This window comes from Nymphalis io, chromosome 19 (genome assembly GCF_905147045.1).
Source record: "Nymphalis io chromosome 19, ilAglIoxx1.1, whole genome shotgun sequence".
NCBI classification, from domain to species: domain Eukaryota; kingdom Metazoa; phylum Arthropoda; class Insecta; order Lepidoptera; family Nymphalidae; genus Nymphalis; species Nymphalis io.
Window position 1 is genome coordinate 3,029,520 of NC_065906.1, and position 20,669 is coordinate 3,050,188.

General features: G+C 32.3%; 1 protein-coding gene across 1 annotated transcript in view; it reads left to right on the plus strand.

Moving 5' to 3' along the window:
* The window catches only part of LOC126776200 (metastasis-associated protein MTA3), a 59,852-nt gene that overhangs the window by 13,097 nt on the left and 26,086 nt on the right, over positions 1–20,669 (plus strand). Inside the window, exons 2-3 of the mRNA XM_050498499.1 lie at positions 29–190; positions 18,826–18,933. Of these exons, the coding sequence (XP_050354456.1) occupies positions 29–190; positions 18,826–18,933 (270 nt within the window). The remainder of the gene's footprint in view (positions 1–28; positions 191–18,825; positions 18,934–20,669) is intronic.

Consider the following 20,669-nt stretch of genomic DNA (forward strand, 5'->3'; position numbering starts at 1 on the left):
TAATTACATCCAATGTCATTGTCCACAGACTGCGTCTATTTCGAGACGTCGTCGACGTCTCCGTATCAAATTCGACGCATAGAAGAATTAAACAAGACCGCGTCGGGGAACGTGGAAGCAAAGGTCATGTGCTTCTACAGGCGGCGGGACCTGCCAAACCCTCTCATACAATTAGCTGATAAGCATCAAAGTGAGTAACAACACTAGGCAATAACCCTCAAGAGAGAGCATAATGCGAAATATTTCAACATTAATAGTTTATAGGTCGAACAACGAATGGGTTCAACGACTGAACTTACATATTTATAGTATAGATAATATTTATACTATTTTTAATTTGAGATAAAATATATTATGTAACATTTTCATAAAATTACCGAAACAATATTTATCGCTGATGACGTAAGAATGCTATACTAATTAAATCGGTAAAGGAAAAAGGGGAAAATAAAGTGATATGAAAATAAATCGATGCCATGTCGATGTTTGCCGAAAAAATGATATATATATACTTATATACTTCATAGAAATTAATACATTTAAGCTTGTAACGCTCTGCATCAAACGAACCCATGTGGTAATACTTACGTTTGATTATTTTCTATAAATAGACGATTATCCTATATTAAGTGGATCTAGCTCGTACTAATTTTCGCAGCGGGGTGTCTGGAAACTTCGATTATTACAATATTTGGCTTCTTTTTGAAATATCAATATGGAACTTTTTTCATTATAATTATCTTTTGCTTTAATAAGATGAAAGTCATTGCCTCGGTTATGAAGAAGTTCATGAAATTAATTTAAATTCATTGGTTCCTTTTTATATTAATAAATGCTTTTTTGCGAAATCTATAAATACATATAAATAAGGTTTTGAGTGAGCCCGTTTCGGTTTGTATCATCATTTCACAAGTTGTTTTACCGCCGATATAACCTAATATCAATGTGTTATGATTTGAGGGGTGAGTGAGTCAGTCTAATGACAGGCGCAAATAACGTAACATCTAAGATGGTTTGCAGCGTATTGCCGGTGTAAGAGCTCGGTTAATATTTCTTACAGTGCTATTAACTTTGGGTGGAATGACCATTTACCAATAGGTAACCAATTAGAAACTGGATTATAATAAAAATTTATAAAAAAAATGTAATAAATACGCGTGACACCTTGTTTAAGACTTGTTTTTGTGTTACTTAACTTCCAAAATGCAGAACAGAATTAAATTCAAATCCCGAACCTTATGAGAATATTAATTATATAATAAGGCAATTTATTTATTTTTCTTCATTAAAATAAATAGTGACCGGCCATTATATTGTAAACCTATCCGCTTAAGCCCGTTTGTGCGCATCTACAATTAAGAGTGGTAGGAGGGTTGAAAAATAATGTATTGACTTCTTGTTTTATTTATCATCTAATATCTTCGCTAATGGTTAACCGATTGTAATAAAAAAAATGTACGTGCTCAATAAGTGTGAAAAATTAGACGATTCGTTTTTTATTGTTTGTGATTGTGATATGTACAACGTAGGAAGCTGTTACTTTAAAAAGCTCTGTCGCATTTGAGCTGCGCGCATAGAAGGGCGTAAAGTAAAATAAAGCATGTTAAAGTCTTACCATAGGCTAATGCCTCTTCTCCATTTAAGGAAAAGGTCTGGAGCTCATTCCACAAACTATAAAAAAAACTGAAAAAAGTTATTTAACGATGATTATAAAAGTGATTTACGTTATTTTTCTGTTAAGAAGCCGGTCGAAAAATAGCCTAGCCGTTACACTAACTAAACATTTATTTATTTGATATGTCACTATTGAATATAAAATATATGTATTATTACAATGATAAATTATATTCGTTTATTATCTTCTTGGATTAAGTGTTGCAAGATGTAACTGGTGGTAGGACTTTGTGCAAGCCCGTCTGGGTAGGTACCACCCACTCATTAGATATTCTACCGCAAAACAGCAGTACTTGTTATTGCTGTGTTCCGGTTTGAAGCGTGAGTGATCCAGTGTAATTACAGGCACAAGGGACATAACATCTCAGTTCCCAATGTTGGTGGCGCATTTGTGATGTTAGCGATGGTTAACATTTCTTACAATGCCAATGTCTATGGGCGTTGGTGACCACTTACCATCAGGTGGCCCATACTTTGTAAATTCAATAATCGAGTGATTATTTAATATTTATGAAACTAATCTATAAATATATAGGTTTAATACTAGTCAATTATCATTCAACACTAACAATAACTTTAGATCGATTTTTATTTAAATAATTTTTCAAAGTATAAAAAAATATATTTAAATAAAAGATTTTTACATATAAATAAGATATCATTTTGAAATATATGACACTAAATATAATTAATACGTAATAGAAAAGAAGGAATTAGCCTCAAACTTCAGGCAAATCTATGACAGTACAGTATAAGAAGAAGACAGTACAGTATAAGAAGAAGACAGTACAGTATAAGAAGAAGAGCAGCATTGTTTAACTAATCACACCCTTAAAAGCATTTATAGGTAAAGTCGAAGTTGTTTAAACGTTAGTGTAACTATTTGTATTTCAAAACATTATTTATAACATCGAAACAGACCATACAATGTTTACGAATTCTTGAATAACATTCGTCTCATGAAACGGAAATAGTTACTATCCTTAATTTTACTGCAAGTTCCATTACTTCCTATTATATTGCAAAACTATATTGATATTGATACGATTGTAAAATGTCGTATCATGCATTATTATTTATATTTTATTTCTCATAATTTCCATTCAATATTAATAGTTTATAATAGGTATATCGTGGGTTAACGTTCCGTTTCGGAAAGACGAAAAATAAATATTTATTTAAATTTATTAATTATACTGAAATACATATTTTGTGAATATTTATTTGGTTGCTTAATTTTCGTTTCGTTTTTTTTTTTTAATATGTATTGCAGAAGTTTTTTGGATTATTTAGTTTATATATTTAATTGATATTTGTTTTAGTAAATGGATTTGTTTTCTATACTGGTTCATCTATGTATCAAATTATTTTCGATTTATACATTCGATCCCGTCACTAAGTGCTATATTATTATGATGCATGATAAATAACCTTAAAAAAACTTATATTTACGGTATTATAATGCATGTGAGAAGATAAACAAGATAATAAAATAACATTAGGGAGTTTGCATATTTCTGCCATTACACATTTTAAAGTTAATTTTAGTTAATCAAGAACAGATAGGCAAATGTCAAAAATTAAAAAAACCGACAGTGTATAGTAGCTATATTTTTAGGGAGGATGGATAAAAAGTTAATGAGTTATCCTGTTAACATATTCTCAAAGGCAGTAGCGAAGTCGTGAGTGTGTTCTGTCACTCAAGCACGTAAAGCCGCTGGACGTGTGCCTGATCTCTCTCTGATCGTGTCGGATTGTCGCCCCATCGGACTATGAGAGCTGGAATAGATAATGCACATATATTTGCGCACACTAGTTAATTATAATATCTCTCGAGTAGTCTCTCTAGTAGTTTTGTCTAAAAAATGGTCGCCATGACCGAAACGGATCACATAATATATCAATAAAAATATCAGAATTTCGTCCCGTATTTAAAATAGTTCAAAAATCTACTATTACAAAATTCCAATCATAAATATTGTTATTATGAACAGCAATTACAGTAATGGCACAGTTGAATATAGATTTATTTGTCGTATCAATTACATATTAAAACGTCTTGATATACAACCGTACCGTACGAAGATAAATATCGTCTTGTTATATCAAGACTCGGCTGGATTCGTCGATCGAGGGTAACAGCCAACAGTTGGGATCACGCGAGCACGCGAATCAGAAATGTGACGATTTTTGTACCATACAACCTTGGGCCTTCTACACTTTGACGTGGAAACTATAATGCAAATATCGATTTATTTGACCTTTTCAGAAACAATTTTCTAGTCTAATTCCTTTAATAAAATGTTTAATGTGTAGTTATTTGTATAGTCTTAATTCCTAGTTCTATCATGGCTTAAGTACCATTTTTTTTTTATAATAAATAAATCAATACGAAAGTATTTATGATTTGAGTTGATAAATATTTGGACAAAAAATGTTATATTTATTGACAATAGGCTTAACTATTTTTACATAAGATTGTGAAGCCAAAATAGTAAAACGGCTGTTAAATATAATATATAAAACAGCGATGTTTGTTGTTGTTTATTTGATAATTGTTAACCTTCACCCAATTGACATTGTAAAAATACAATCTATTTCTGGATTTCGGTCACGATGGCCAATCTTAACCAACTGCACAGGACATATTATAATGCACAAGTGTATGAGTAAATATGCAATATGCATTATCTTTATCCGATTTGACAGCAATCCGCAAAGAATTCAGTCGCAGAACCAACGCCTTTTCGGTCGTTCCGAGGTATGGAAGTGTAAACACTGCTAACTTCGAGCTGATACACCGTTAATGCGGCCAACCAGGAGAAAATAAGATGTTATATACACACAAATACCTTAAAACGACAACATAATAGTACAAAGTATTGATGATCGATGCTGGGTCGTACTTACTCAGACGAGCTTGCACGAAATGTTGCCACTAATTTTGTTTATTTTATAATCATATTATTTTTTTACAATTGCAAATCGTTCTGCAAGATGACCAAAGACAAAGTATCACGCCATAATATATTATTTAAAGTTATATCGAAATTAATACTATTTGCAGCAAACATTTACCTAATTCTCTTTTAGTTGTTTCCTAATCGATAAAAAGTTAATTTAAAAAAATACGTTTTGCTTTTTGCATAATCTATACAAGAATTTAAATAAATTTGTATATGTAAGTAGTATTTTACAATGGATTACAAATTTGACCCCGGACAAGCAGATTAAAGTTTTATAAGTCGATTAATTATTTATATTCAAGTCTAAGATTTTGTGCGAAAAATAAATATAAAAATAAAGTGTACTTATTTCGCAAGTTATTTAGATGTATATGTGTTTTTATTTGTATTAAATTTCTATACAATTTATAAGCAATATCTTTGTCCGTTATATATTTAATTGCATTTTTTTAAATAATCTTTTACATTTATTAGTATAGAGAACTTACTTACGTACATAGATAATTTGTTTTATCAGCTACGTTCCTCGCGTGCTGTGTACGTTTCCGGTAGGGTTAACAATAGACCCACAATAATCATTTAGAAAAAATGTAGAAATTTTAAAAACCTCAAATTCAATTTCATCGTAAACGATAAAGTAACTGTAGTTTATATTAATATTGCAAAGAAAATAAATATGACATATGTTCAATAAGTTTTAAACCGCAGAGTCCAAACAACTCACTTTTTTTTATCTAAGCGTCTCAACGGACTGGTGATTTTATCAATTCTGATTAAAACCGAAACATTCGTCTCATCGACTTTCATTAGGCGACCTTCTACCTGAACAGCGCTACTTACAACTTCGCAGACGCGAGCTTCTCTACTTATTATATATATTAGGTACATCATTATTTTCGTCCATTGTGTGTCTCTCATATATAAATACAGACATGAAAAGTTTTATTAGTGTGCTATGTATTATAATGTATGTATTCTAGGTACACTTGTATCGCAAGCTGTACTCAGGCAGGTGTCTCAAAACAAAGCGAAAAGGCCAAACGAAATATTACAAATATATTTAAAAGAACAAATAAACATGTACGCAGATTTTCCTCAATCGAGAGCAATGGCCAACCAATAACAGTTCACTACAAGTTACGAGATCGCAGCGATATGTATTATTGTCGTCTAATTAAACGCAACATATTAAATAGATTGTTAGATAGTTGTATAAGATACTAGAAAGAAAGAAAATAATAAGTACTATTCACGCCAGTCGTAAAATTAAAAAATACTAGAAATTTGTAACTGTAATACGTTCGTCGTCCTTCATTTGTTCGTAGCCTTATTTCCATTTTGTATGTCGAGTAGGTGCAGTTGATTTCTAGTTGGTTCTTCCTTGTCAAATCGCACACAGCCCATCTATACTTTTAAGATCTTCGTTCGTTTCGCGAGCTTAATTTTCAAGAATGGACATAGGCTACTTTGTTAAATCTATACTTGACCGCCTGAACACGCGGGCGAAGACTTTTTTTTTTTTTTTTTATAGAATAGGAAGGCGGACGAGCATATGGGCCACCTGATGGTAAGTGGTCACCAACGCTCTTAGACATTGGCATTGTAAGAAATGTCAACCATCGCTTACATATCCAATGCGCCACCAACCTTGGGAACTAAGATTTTATGTCCCTTGTGCCTGTAATTACACTGGCTCACTCACCCTACAAACCGGAACACAACAATATCAAGTATTGCTGTTTTGCGGTAGAATATCTGATGAGTGGGTGGTACCTACCCAGACGAGCTTGCACAAAGCTCTACCACCAGTAACGCGGCTGAAAACTAGCTAAATGCGTTTTTTATATTAAATGTGTCTTTTTTATTAATAATAATTTAAATTACATAATATTTACAGATAATAAAATGCCAAAGCGTTGTACTTTCTTGTTTTTATCGAAGCCTAAAACACGTGTCCTAAAAGCGGCAATGTCGCAAAAAAAGTAATTTGATTTAAATCGTAATAAAATAATTGTGTTATGTGAATGTGCAACAAAAAGTTATCTGTTTATACCACACGGCTGCCGGTCACAAACTGGCAACCGCGCTGTATGTTTTTTTATCGTCAGACGGCGCGCTATTCAACTCTTTTGATTAGGTTCAAATATATTTTTCTTATAAATTGTTGATGTCTTAGGATTCCTAAAAACCACTTCCTTGTAAATTTGAATGTAGATAGTTGCCTATAAATCCTATACGTAGCGTAGGGCGCCCTTAAAGTCGTCGGTCCTTAAGAAGGTGGCGGGCACCAACTGGATGCGGAAGGCGGAAGACAGGGAGCTTTGGCGCACCTTGGGAGAGGCCTATGTTCAGCAGTGGACAACGATTGGCTGTTGATTGATTGATCGATTGAAATCCTATACTTTCTGTTATCACTAAACGTTTGTCGTCGATTTCTGTACATTACTGTTGAGTAATACATAGATATTATATATAAAGTTATATTTTACATTTGCTTTCTATAGGTTTGTACCTTATATACCAAGGCAGTCAATTTGCGTAGCATCAATATATACGTCATGTATAGATGTCATTTCATAATAAACTATTAAAGTGTCTCATTGTATTTCAAAATATACCTAATGAAATTATAATTTAGCTGGTTTTAATTTTGTCTTTATGACTTGTATTTATAATGCGATTAAAAAGGTGTTTTAAATTCGCCATGTAGCGCGAAATTAATATTTAGTGTAAATTTTAGACAATAAATATATAAGATAAAAGAATATATGAAAAATATACGTATTCATATATACTCGTGGGTTATTCACTCCATTATGTAATTATTTTATGTCTTAAAAAAAATTAATTGATAAAGCCTTTATTTATTTATTTATTTTACATTTCGTTACAATAATTATTTATATTACGTTGTAAGTATATTCGTAAGTTTAAACAAAAATAGTCCGGTTTCGGGACGAAGATCGAGTGTTAATTCGGTCCGCGTAGACCGTGGGGCGGCGGCCGGGGTTAGTAAACATAATCATGGCCTCCCGCTCTACAATTTAGCAGCTAAATGGAATGAACCCTCCCCTCTTCTGTCTGCCTCCCATACAACACATTTACACTTATTGATATTACCGATAGGATTCTTCTTAAATTTAATTCTATATATTAAGAAATGAAGTATCCGTTAGCGTTAAAATAGCCAATATATATATATATATATATATATATATATATATATATATATATATATATTTACAATATTTTACTTGATCCTTTGTAATTATATTATATATAATATAATTAAGTAAGTAAATAAAGTTAGAGAAGTACATGTTAAAATGATATATATTAAAAATTAAAATATACGAATGATTCCATCCATTCCGAACTTCTTAACTAGATCTCCCCGCAAAGCCCCTCGTATCGACCGCCGCGCCCTCATCTCGCAGGTATACGTAACACTTCTCCCGGTTTTAATTGTCGCTCTGGTGATGACCCTCTCAAACGATGCGATACCGGTAAACTCGTCAGCAACACTACAAGTTATAATATGTTACTCTCTGTGACTTCTTATATGTTCATTATACGGTCGTTCTTGAGTTTGAGTTTATATACATGTATAAATATATACAGATGTATAAATAAATAGTATAATGCAATCGCGCAAAGCGATCTCTCCCTTACCTTGTCAGCTTACCCAGTGCGCAATACGTCTATGTCACACTCTATGAGTTTTTACCCGACTACCCCAGTAGGGTTATTTTTTTAAGTAAGTTAACTTCGTATGAGTATTTCCATATAATGTTGCGAAATAGTCGACATTTCTAAGTTCTAAAACCAACTTAGTTAAAACTTAAATGAACTTATAGTTTCAAACTTCTGTCAGGAAATTATCTGTAACGACGTTTTTTTACTTCAATGACCTAATTAATTAATTTGTACTTATTTCAAGTTTATATATTTGCTTCCATAATACAAATATATATATATATCCACTTTTTAATTTAAATATTGTATCAACATCAAGAAACTAATTACATAAGTAATTGAATTGGTATGAAGATAACGTTAATGGTTAATCTCTTCTTATCGATTATAATTTTAAAGACATAAACAAGTTATTATATACAAGAATTAATTCAATTTCAAGAGATAGGATCAAATCGCAGATTACAAAACCGACATATACTTCATTCAAGTTGTCTGTACAAGCAACTGTGTACCAAACTTGAAGCTACCACTTATTTGGCATTTAGAATTGACCGAGAAACGGCGACGAACTCAGGTTTTTATCTTTTAAAAAACAAAATTACGGTAAATTAATTAATTTTAGTGTACATTTCGTGTCTCGTATCAGTCAATATGAAGATTAAAAATATTTTTACTCAATCTCAGTACTAAAATGATTACATTTTTTGTATTCAGATTTGACCCACGCACTTGCCAAGGCGATGATGCAAATAAAGACAATGTATAAATAGCAGATGTGAAGTAAAAAACGCGTGAAATTTATCTATTATGTGATTCATTAAAATCGATTTCAATTCGGTTAAAATTAAAAACAACTGAACCTGAATCTCCCTTTTTTTGAAGTCTACTAACGTACACATATGATTATAAGAGAGGAAGTTTTTCCAGAGGAAGAAAGAAAGGAAGAGGAATTATTGTTCAGGTATTGGAGAATATTAATCCGTAATAAAATATATTATATTTTGTTTCCATTACTATTCGTTCGCAAATAAAACAATGCAATATATATATATAGTCTTTTTTTATTCAGTCGTTTACAGGCTTTAGTCAAGTCCGTTATATTATAGCTTAATAATGCATAATTTTTTTCTAAATTCAATTAAGTACATTCTGATATACTATAAGAAATCATTTAAAATAATTTATTCAAATAAAACCTTATCATGTAACTTACTCCCATTGGAATCTAAATTTATTTTTTGCTCATATCTTAAACTTTTTTCATTTAACTGGAATTACCATCTAACTTGGAAACGAGACTATCATTTTTTGTATAAAAAAAATATCCCATTGACATCTTTGATTTCCACACGATTTTAATTTTTCGTCTCAATTATTTAAATATTTACGAATACCTAATATTAAAGTTTTATCGTGTTACCTTTGTCTATAGAAACATTTAAAATATTCTCAATGCGGCAATACTTTCTTTTTAATTTATATCTAGTGGTAGATAGGATTGGGGTTTTTCGTCAGTTATACCGTAACCGTAACAGCCTGTGAATGTCCCACTGCTGGGCTAAAGGCCTCCTCTCCTCTTTTTGAGGAGAAGGTTTTTCGTCAGTTATGCTACTGTTAATCTTTATTACTTTGTATTGCAAGTGTTCCGATTTAAATGGTGAGGGAGTCAGTTACGAATTGCACAAAGTATCATCGAGATTAAGGTTATCATCGAAGGTGCAAGAAATAGCTTGTTGACTACTAACTATCACGTAGGAATGTTTAACATTTCCAAATTTAAAAAATTAAATGTGATTTGTCCTTTAAGCTATGCTTTGCTTTGCTTATTTCTGCAAAAATAAGTTCTTTTGATTCCATTTTTGAAGCTATTTTACTAGTAAAATGACAATGTTCCGCGTCTGTCATCACAACTGCGCGTTCGGAATGTGGATTCTAACGAAAAGAACCGGCGACAAAAACATCAACTACTTTTTACACTAATTGCCTTCCATATTTATATTATACTCATAACAAAATTTATATATCCTGCATGATAAATATCGTCTACTAATTACTTTTATCATCTCAACAACCTTGTACCTATGTCTATTAATATATATATATTTTAATAAGGTTTTTTTTATTAATTGGCAAGTATAAAATTGTGAGAGACTTATAATTTATTTTATTAAACTTATGGTTTTATTATACTTTATAGACAATACTAGTGGTATTGGCTATATAGTAAAGACTTGGGATTTCAACCGTTTCTATTAAGTATCTCCAGAGTTTTTTTTTACAGGCATATTATTTTATTTTATTAATATATTATTATTGAACATAACCTGTAGATACCTTGTATTGTGGCAATTTCTGTGTTATTTCAAAGTTGCAAAATTGGGGCAAGTTATAGTCACCGACACCTGTTGACAACACAAATTTGCAATGTTTCCATTTGTGACGGTTAAAATATTATATAATTAAACTCACAGGAATACAGAATATAATTTTAAAGTTGACTTGTAATTTACACAATTATTGTACTACAACGATTTTCCACTTTCACCTCACCGTAATGCGCCTTAGCCAGTTGCACTACAGTCTGGGAAATTAAGGATTAACCCCTAGTAATTGTCTTACAGTTTACTTCTCACGGCTTATATTTCAAGATCTTATTATTACTATTTTAATATTTGTAAAGCAAAACGGAGAGGATATCTTCTTAAGTTTACTTTTAGTTTTATTATGTATTTATAACGTTTTCGAAGCTAAATCATTTTTAGGTATTAATAGCCAAACAACGTTCTCTTTTTAAATATTTTTTTTACATATACATACAAACACATTGTTTTGTATAAATATATTGAAAGAAAAATATTATTTTTGTAAGTGTATTTTCCTACACTCACTAGAAGATAAGAAGACATTAGTCCTGTTTCTATGTATAGTACTAGTATTTTGTTAAATAATAAAGTCTTTATGAATATATAATTTGACGAGCCGGTTGGTGTGGTTGGTAGAACACTTGCCTTTCACGCCGAAGGTTGTGGGTTCGATTCCCACCCAGGACAGACATTTGTGTGCATGAACATGTCTGTTTGTCCTAAGTCTGGGTGTAATTATCTATATAAGTATGTATTTACAAAAGAAAAGTAATATATGTAGTATATCAGTTGTCTGGTTTCCATAGCACAAGCTTTGTACAAGCTTAATTTGGGATCAGATGGCCGTGTGTGAAAAATGTCCCAGGATATTATTATATATTATTATTATTATATAATTATTTTTCATACATGTTAAATATCGTTGTATTCATTTACTAAAATAAATAATTGATGGCGGAAATCGCCTATTAATCAGTTATTTTTACCTTTTCGTTTTTTGACCAATTATTTTATATTACATATGTTATAATGTGACTGTTTTTCTTTGTTAATAATAATATATTTTATAGTGAAAATTAATTGATTAAAAGTGTAAATAAATGTTATATTGTAAACTGTAACCGAACTAATTTTCAACATCATATTCAGGGTACAAGAACTTTGTTCTAAATGTTGCAAAATAAATTTTAATGGTATCGCGACAGTCCATAATAACTGTATAGTTTATCGTAATTAAAAATGAATTGGATTCCTATAAAATTGTTTTGATCCTCGGCGATCACAAATATTGACGAAAATGACCGATATGTACCTACAATTTGTCAACCGCAGCTTCGTGTTATGAGTTTACTACATTGACACTACCGCGTGATATTTCGCACTTTCTTCTGTCTAGACACGTCAACTATTTGCCTTTTATATTAGAAATATTTCGTGATAAATTAGATTTCTCAACGATAATGTATAATCGTTGCTTCTAATCAATTAATATTTCACTTAATATCTCGTACCCCCTCATATTCGGATGGTAATCATTTGTGTAATAGATAAATAGCTAGTTATTGTTTTAAAATTGTAATACAAAATCTTGACACCATTAATACCTATATAATTTGATTATTATACGGCATTAATTAATTATCGATGTCACATTGACTAAAACCTCTTAAACGAAGGAAAACGTAGGTTAAAATCACATAAAATAATATTTGATATAATGTTTATATTTTATTTAATGTTTTATACAAATATCCTTGAGGTGAAGTTAACTTTTTAACAGGACCTTCGTGCAAAGAAAACAAATTTTTGAACATTTTATGTAAGTATGCCAGTGAGGAGAAGGCCGGAGAATAGCACGGTTCCCATGGCAGTCCTAATGAAGAGCGCAAACAACTCCACGCTCTAGCGAGCACCGGGCACCGTTGCGTCCTGCGGTGACGTCAGCCGCGTCGGTGGCGGGCCGGCACGTGGTCATAGAGCCGGAGAAGCCGCGGGCGCATCGAAAGTGAGACCGCGAGGGGACGAGGGAACTGCGGGGCACGGTTACATGTCGGGTCGGCGAACCTCGCGCACCCAACCGATCCGCACTTGTACATGGTCTTCTTATTGTTTCTATATCCGCACCACTTAATAAATCATCTACCTAAATAATATAATTATCGAAGCTATCGCGGACAATATGATGATTAATTACAAGTTATATAACATATTAACAGGATATCGTTAAAAACTTTCGATTTTATGTTAAACATCGACGTTTAATCGAAGTTGTAATGAAATAAAAATACTCTTCAACATAGTCAAAATATGCAAATTCATTATATAAAATTTTTGGATACTTTTTAAACTAGACATTAGTAACAAAGCAAACGAGTATTTATAGATATTATTATTACAAATATTGTCTAATTTTAGTGACAATATTAGAGAAAGCTATTCATAAGTGTTTCTTGCAATTATCCAGCGGAAGTGAGCAACTGAAGCGAATATCCGTTTCTACCTGCGCAGTAATCAGTAGGAGTAACAGTCTCGTTCTCGTTAATGCGTTATGACTATGTGACTTTGTTTAAAACTGCATTTTTTATTGCATAGACTAAAATGACTTACATGATATCGAACGTACTATGACAAAATTGTTTTCATATGTCAGCGTATCCTCTAATATGGATCGAATTTAAAAGATCGTCTTGGTGCATAGATGATTTATTTATAATTAAATGACTACCAACATAATGATAACGAAGATTTAAATAAACATTCACAAAGACATAAGAACGTAAAACTTTTTGTTTGTTTTTTAATTTATAACCATTTAAAGCTCATAAGCACAGGTTATACCGGTCACATAATTATGCCTAAATATATATACTTTTATAATTTAGATATTATAATACCACAGTGGTTAAGAATATATAATTAAAAGTCGACGACGCCGAACTGCAGCCTCGGACGTCGTTACTTTTTATAAAAAAAAAACGGCTTGCCTTCACAACGTAGACAACCTTACACAGTCGCGTTATTTTAAACAAAATATTTAATCGTTTTGCGTATATCGAGCGCTGACCGTTCGAGTATTGTGTTTAACACGAAGGTCACGAGTTTTGAGGCTCCACTTGCCGTTATCTATTTTATAAGACTATAAAATCGTTTACATTTTCGAATGATTATGCAAACTTCGTTTTAGAAAAATACAAAGATTTTTTTTTTCTTGTAAAATATATAAATCACACTTGTGAAATCTACACATAAACACAACATCTTAGATATTTATATAGTTCGTATTGATAAAGAGATATATACGACAAATTATTCTTTAGCCATTACAATAGAATAACTCGTTGGTCTAATGTCTAGTTTACAAGGTATTTTCGGTAGCAAGTCGGTATCTTGCCGACGCGTACTGTTACAATCCCATGGCCATGAAAATATGTGAATTCATCGGTCCTTCGCTTGATCTTTCTTTCGTTGCGTCGGATGCCATCCCATCGAATTTTTAGGGCGAGGGAACAGAGAGAAAACTCGTATTTTCGATCACACTTGCGCACTGATATACAATTATCTTCAGCTCATATAAACAAGTCATGCGATTGGTCTCCATGACCGATATTAAGTAATGACATGAACAGGGAACGTGACGTCTACGATTTTCTATAATTTTTTGATGTTGCTCTTCTATCTATTATTAAATAGAATATAAACTATAATATATAAACACCTGGGATTTGTTGACTATGTTGCCATCCCGCAAATGAATCAATAATCTCTGAGTATTTTTGTGTAAGTCACATTAAGTTGACATGGTATTGTTATGGGCTGTGAATATTTAAAATAAGCAACCCGAGCCCGCTGTGCTTCATTTGATTTGATATATTATTTTTAAAGTCCATAATACATAATAGATAAAAACTTTGGTTTTAAATGCAAGTCCAATCAAAACATTGTTACGTTTTATTATTTTCTTTTTCTAACAATTAATACAAATGTTAGAAAAAAACAAATAAATTTACGTTCAGCCTTACATAATCAAGCGGGGGGTCACTCGGTCTCCCAAATGTCGTTCCCGCGAAGTTGAGAACAGTCATATCCTATCGATTTGTTAAGATGGCGTACGCGGAGTGGGGGTGTGGGGGGAAAGGCGGGGGTGGCAGCCTCCCGGCGCAGCGTGCAGCTTGCACCTGCCTGGTTGCCTGTATCGCGGCCTAACCGCGACACACTAGCGACATCACATCGCTCTCCTAACTATGCGTACAAAGCTCACCACACCTCCAGACTCTAGTTTAAATAACTTACACTACATTTACATACAGATATGAAAACCACTCTGAAGAGTTAGAACATCCATTATATCGATTGTCCATATATTATATCGATTCAACTTCCTTTATATCAACTATAATTCCTGAAATGTTTTGATATTTATATATATGAAAAAATGCATCGACTTCACGACAGAATGGTAAATTTCGTATCTCTAAAAAAGTAAACATAACATTTCAAATAACTTGTAGGGTTAGTTTGTCAAAATAAACGGCATCTATAGTGAAATAAAAGCGAAGATCGCGACAAAAGTGAACGTGTACGCAAACTTTCTTCGAGCGGGATCTCTGGGGCCAAGCCCTTTTGGCCTCGTTCCATCCTTAGTGACCGTGAACCCAGATGAAATCGAATATCCCAAGAAAACACTTTATACGTATCAAAATTACCCACTTCGTTTATTCTACTAGCTCGCACGCTTTACGCGAAAGTGAGTATTACATATGAGTTATGGAAATATTCTCAAATTTCGTATTAAAAAAATTAAGATAATTCTGTAAAACGAAAAAGCTAACTCGTTAGATAGGTTATGAAAAGCCATAGGCGTTATACGCCCGCCCTCGAGAACGACCGCGACCCAATACCCACTTTGAATGTAGCTCTTAACACAAGGTCTAAAACACAATGTATATTAGACTTATATACATACAAATATTTATGATAAAATAATTTTCACCATATATATGAATTCATTTGATTTTTCACGAGTAACTTACTATGGACTATAAACCGACGAATGTCTTATTTACAACTGAAATAAATCCAAACTATTTGGAATTTACGTTTATTAGAATTTATTTACTGAAAACAACTACATAAGAAGGTTGTCCCACATTCCCATGTTGGGTATGGTCGCGGTTACGAATTACCAGGGCGGAGTATGTCGAGCCGGCTTTCAGAGGGCGACGCGCCCCTCGATCGGGCTCCGTGACTGAAGCGTTCTCAAGGTCGCAGACGAAGCGTTGGAGATATTATTCGTTTTTAATTGGGTTACATAAAATCTTAAACTAATCGTTACTTACGACACACAAGAAAGAAGAAACAGATTCTGTTTATAAGATATCAAATGTAAAAAAGATTAAGTTAGTTGTATACACCAAAAGTCCCGTTTTGAAGATGTAGTGTACCGAAATAAATATAAAAGACGAGTTGCGCCCCTCGATCGCGAGGTCTTCTGTGACCGTTGAATTACCAAGGTCGCAGACGTAACGTACTTGAAGGACTTATTATTTTTGAAGACACACGAATCAAATATATTTAATCCGAATAAATTTAATATGTAATGTAGGTATCGTATCTTAAATATTTTATATTGCCTTGTCACATTATACATATATTAATATTATTTATTCGAAAGTAACTCGATTGATTGAAACAATTTTAATGAAATTTAATATGAAATAAGTTTAAACCCTAGGGAAGGATTACTTATTTTAACCTAACATCAGCTTCTACCTGACGCAGACAAACAAATAGACATATCATTCTACGCATGATTATATAGATAACCATTAAACATTAATTTGAAGCTAAACATGCGGCATATTTATATTTTAATCACATATAATATTTAATTAGTGAAAATAAAATAACTACTTAGTTTCATGATGGAAGTTTTATATTTAATGACAACTGTAATGAAAAAAAAGTGAAATGACTGCAAAACGACGATTCATGAGTGCTTTTGAGCATTCTTGAATAAAGTATATTTCGATACAATTGGTTGTGTTTCAATGTCGTTTACGTTTATATTGAGGCTTTATGTTCCCACTGCAGTGAAGTTTACACCGTGTCGCGCTCCTCGACCTCGCGGTCTTTCGTGACCGGTGGTTACCAAGGGCGCAGACGTAGCGTACGTGAAGCGGTACTTTTCGATGGATGGATAATAATTATATTATTCTATTATAAAAATCTTCTTCATTATCGAGTGCCCCTCCGACTAGCGAAAAAAAAACTCGTAGTACAATTAATTTACGTAATATTTGTGTAATATATATAAACGCCAATATTATTACGTCTTAACATTTTATCATAACTCCATAATACAATATCTGTATTCTAAGTTGGCCTGCTTTTATTTTATGAGACGTTCACGCTTGTAAAACAATAAAAAATAATGATAAATTAATAATAACAATAATATTTATAATAATTGTTTACGCAATTTATGTTTATTGTGTTTTTAAGAACTATCTGCAGCCACTCAAGGATTATTTATTATATGTATGAATAGGCAACTTAAATAACTCCTAAATATTACACAAAGTTAACGTGTAATATAATACTTAGCTTTATTTACGAAGAGCTATTTTAATATTCAAAATGTTAGTTAGCATCTTTGAATCGAGTTAAAATTATTTCAGGATTGATTTAAATCGATCAAATAATGCTAAGATTAGCAATTATTGTTTCAATTTAAGATAAAAATATGTACATATTTATCTATTTTTGAATAGAATATTTTAAGATGATATACTTCACGTATATAGGTCGTAAGCAGAAAGGGAACGAATATCTTTAAGCTTCACTTTGAACGGCTACGACCATAAGGTTTCTACGCGGATGCTATAGGAACTGAACTTGATCATTATAATGAGATGCGGACGACATGGAATAAGCCGTTGCAGCCGATGAATGGCAACATAATGTCATCGCGGTTAAGCAGGGACTTTGTCGCACCAATAAGTAATCTTTATCGAAGTTATGACAGGCCTCATCCATTAAGTGTCTGTCAGGATTCCCGTTTTCGAGCTCTGAAGCTTACTATGTAACTACAGCTACTTTTATATCATTCGTACTCTCACTCTCATCGCGGCATCGGAAGCTGTCGACGATCCAAGTTTGTTTACCGTATCCGGGTATAACTTATGACCCGACATTGAAGTTATTGGCTGAAATATTTTGTAAAAATTGATAAAACATATTATGTATGTTATGTGTTAATTAATATCGACATTATTTTCGTGGAAAACAGCATATTGTATTCACTAATGAGTGACCATAAAATCATTCATCAAGTATAACTTACAAATATTTTCTACTCTATATTGAGTAAGACCTATTAACGAAGTACCCATCTTACAGGACATTAGATACTATTAGATTATGAATCTTAAAAATGCTTTGCGATACAAAACCAAAATATATCTTGACCTTTTTATGAAAGCAAGTTTGGCGATGAAAGTAAAATTTCAGGGTAATAACGTTTTAAATTTAAACGTTCTTAACGCAAAAAAGACGGAAAATAGGTTTGACAAGAACTGAGTTTCGCGCCCTTTTGTACTTTCAGCAACAATTTTTTTTTAATAGGTGGAACGGACGCGCAAAACGTAAATCCTCAAAGCGCCACCAATCTTGGAAACTTAGATGTTATGACTCTGTGCCTGTAGTTATACTGGCTCACTCACCCTTCAAACGGGAACACCACAATACTATGTACACTAATATCTATGTTTCGTATTATTTGCATAAATAGCGGGACCCTCAAATATGCATATCTTATTGAAACTAAAATTATCTGAATTGTTATAACCACACAAGCAAAGCTTTACTGTTATGTTATCCTTCAACGAAATTATTCTAAACACTTACCAGATACATTCATTTGTAATAGTCCCCTTGTCTTCAGATTTATTTTAGTATATGCAAACAAAATATAATTATAATTAATTAATAATGAAAATAATGTCATTTACTATATAAATAATTGTCGTCTCTTAGCGACAAATAATCGACGAACTTTATAACATTTACCAACTAAATCATGTACGATCTAAAAGTGAAATATTAAAATATAGTTTGTGTTACAGTGGCCCAGTCAGAAGACTCACCGGTAGCGATGAAACTCAAGAAAATATGCCTTAAGACGCCAATAGGCGAGGAACAGGCGGCACAAGCTGTTCTCGACCCTGCGATAGGTAAGTTACAAAGTATACATTCCTTTGGCAAAAAAACAGTTTGGATTTATGGATGATGAGAAAGACGTCGAATTGGTTACAAAACTATTCCATTTTAATTCGTGTTATTCATTCGAAAGTATATAAACCATATAATGTATTTATTCCAGCACCAATAATCCGCCGTTGCTGTAAATGTAATAACAGTTAAAAGTAGACTCAAATGTGAATATTTGATAATATAACGGTAACTTAATTATAATAGCTAATAGCCGTACACAATATTCAGCGTTAATAAAATACAGTAATTATTTTTATAGTGAATAATTAAAAATATGTAAGCGGTCTGGCACATGGCCCATCTGATGTTAAGTGGTCACCACCGTCCATTGACATTGACACTGTAAGAAATATTAAGCAATTCTAACATCGTCAGTGTGCCACCAACCCTAGAAACTAAGATATTATGTACTTCGTGCCAGTAGTTATACTAGCTCACTCACCATTTAAACGAGAACACGGTGATAAGTGTTGCTGTTTGGCGGTGGAATATGTACATTTATAATTAGTAAGATATTCAATAAGCAGTTAACTTTACTTGTGGATTGTAGACTTAAGAGTACAAGCTGTAGTTGTTGCTACGGTGAAGAAATTTACTTCGATAGTTCTTAAATGTCAAAGAATACTTTTACCGATAGATAATATCCACTCCAAATGTTACTCATGAATAACTGAATTATTTCTTTAATAACGTAATTGTTTCGATTAAATTTAATACTATTTAACTTATCTCCATTTGTAGGTATGGAACCTAGTTTGTCGCGACTCGCGACAGACCGCGACGTAGCTGTCAGTTGATTGAATTGTGCTTTTATTTCCCATCACAGTGAATATTGAAGCTATGATGTCATCAATTTAATTGCTTCGGCCACTTCATTACTTATAAAAAGGACATATGTATCACTATATTGAAATAATTATTTTATACGTTTTATTGATTTCGCTTACGTCGTGAAGCCGTAACCAGTAATAACATTCGATATAATTAGACGACGCACATTGGTAACGAATTTACAAACTCTATTGTTTTGTATTGGGACGGTCACGTGTTCATCGACTGACATCGACAGTTGAACAAAAATGTCCCTGTAATAAAGTTTAATTAATTTTGGCTCAAAGTAACGTAGTCGGTGCATTGGTTGCGGTATGCTTGTGTGCATATATTACACACAATCGTGAGCTGGTCGTTAATGGTATAACGTAGATCTGTTGTGTGGTACGCGAGAGGAATAACCTATAATTAGATGCGCGTACACCAATCCTCGGCTATGGAACTCGGAACTCGTTCACTCTATCCGCATAAATGTTTGATATTAAACAGTCTCTAAAATTTCGGTTTTTGTTTTCGTTACAAATTACACTCGAAATTTTTTCAGATTTTTTTTCGTTGCGTTCGTCTGTACTGGTCAGGTAATTCCTTAACGAATGTATTCAATTATAATCCAATATTAAAACACCTTTGTATTATATTTTGTGCATGTAACGTTTCATATTTATTTGATAGTATAGAGATATACAACTATCAACAATAAAAAAACGGATATATTATTCGTCTCTAATGTCATGGTTCGATTATTTAGATAATGACTTCAAATATTCTCACATTTTGTAATAGCATGTCATCTATTTAATAAAATTCAAATTAAATGCAAATTCGGATAACAAAATCTTATTTAAGAGTATAAGTAGGTAAGGGA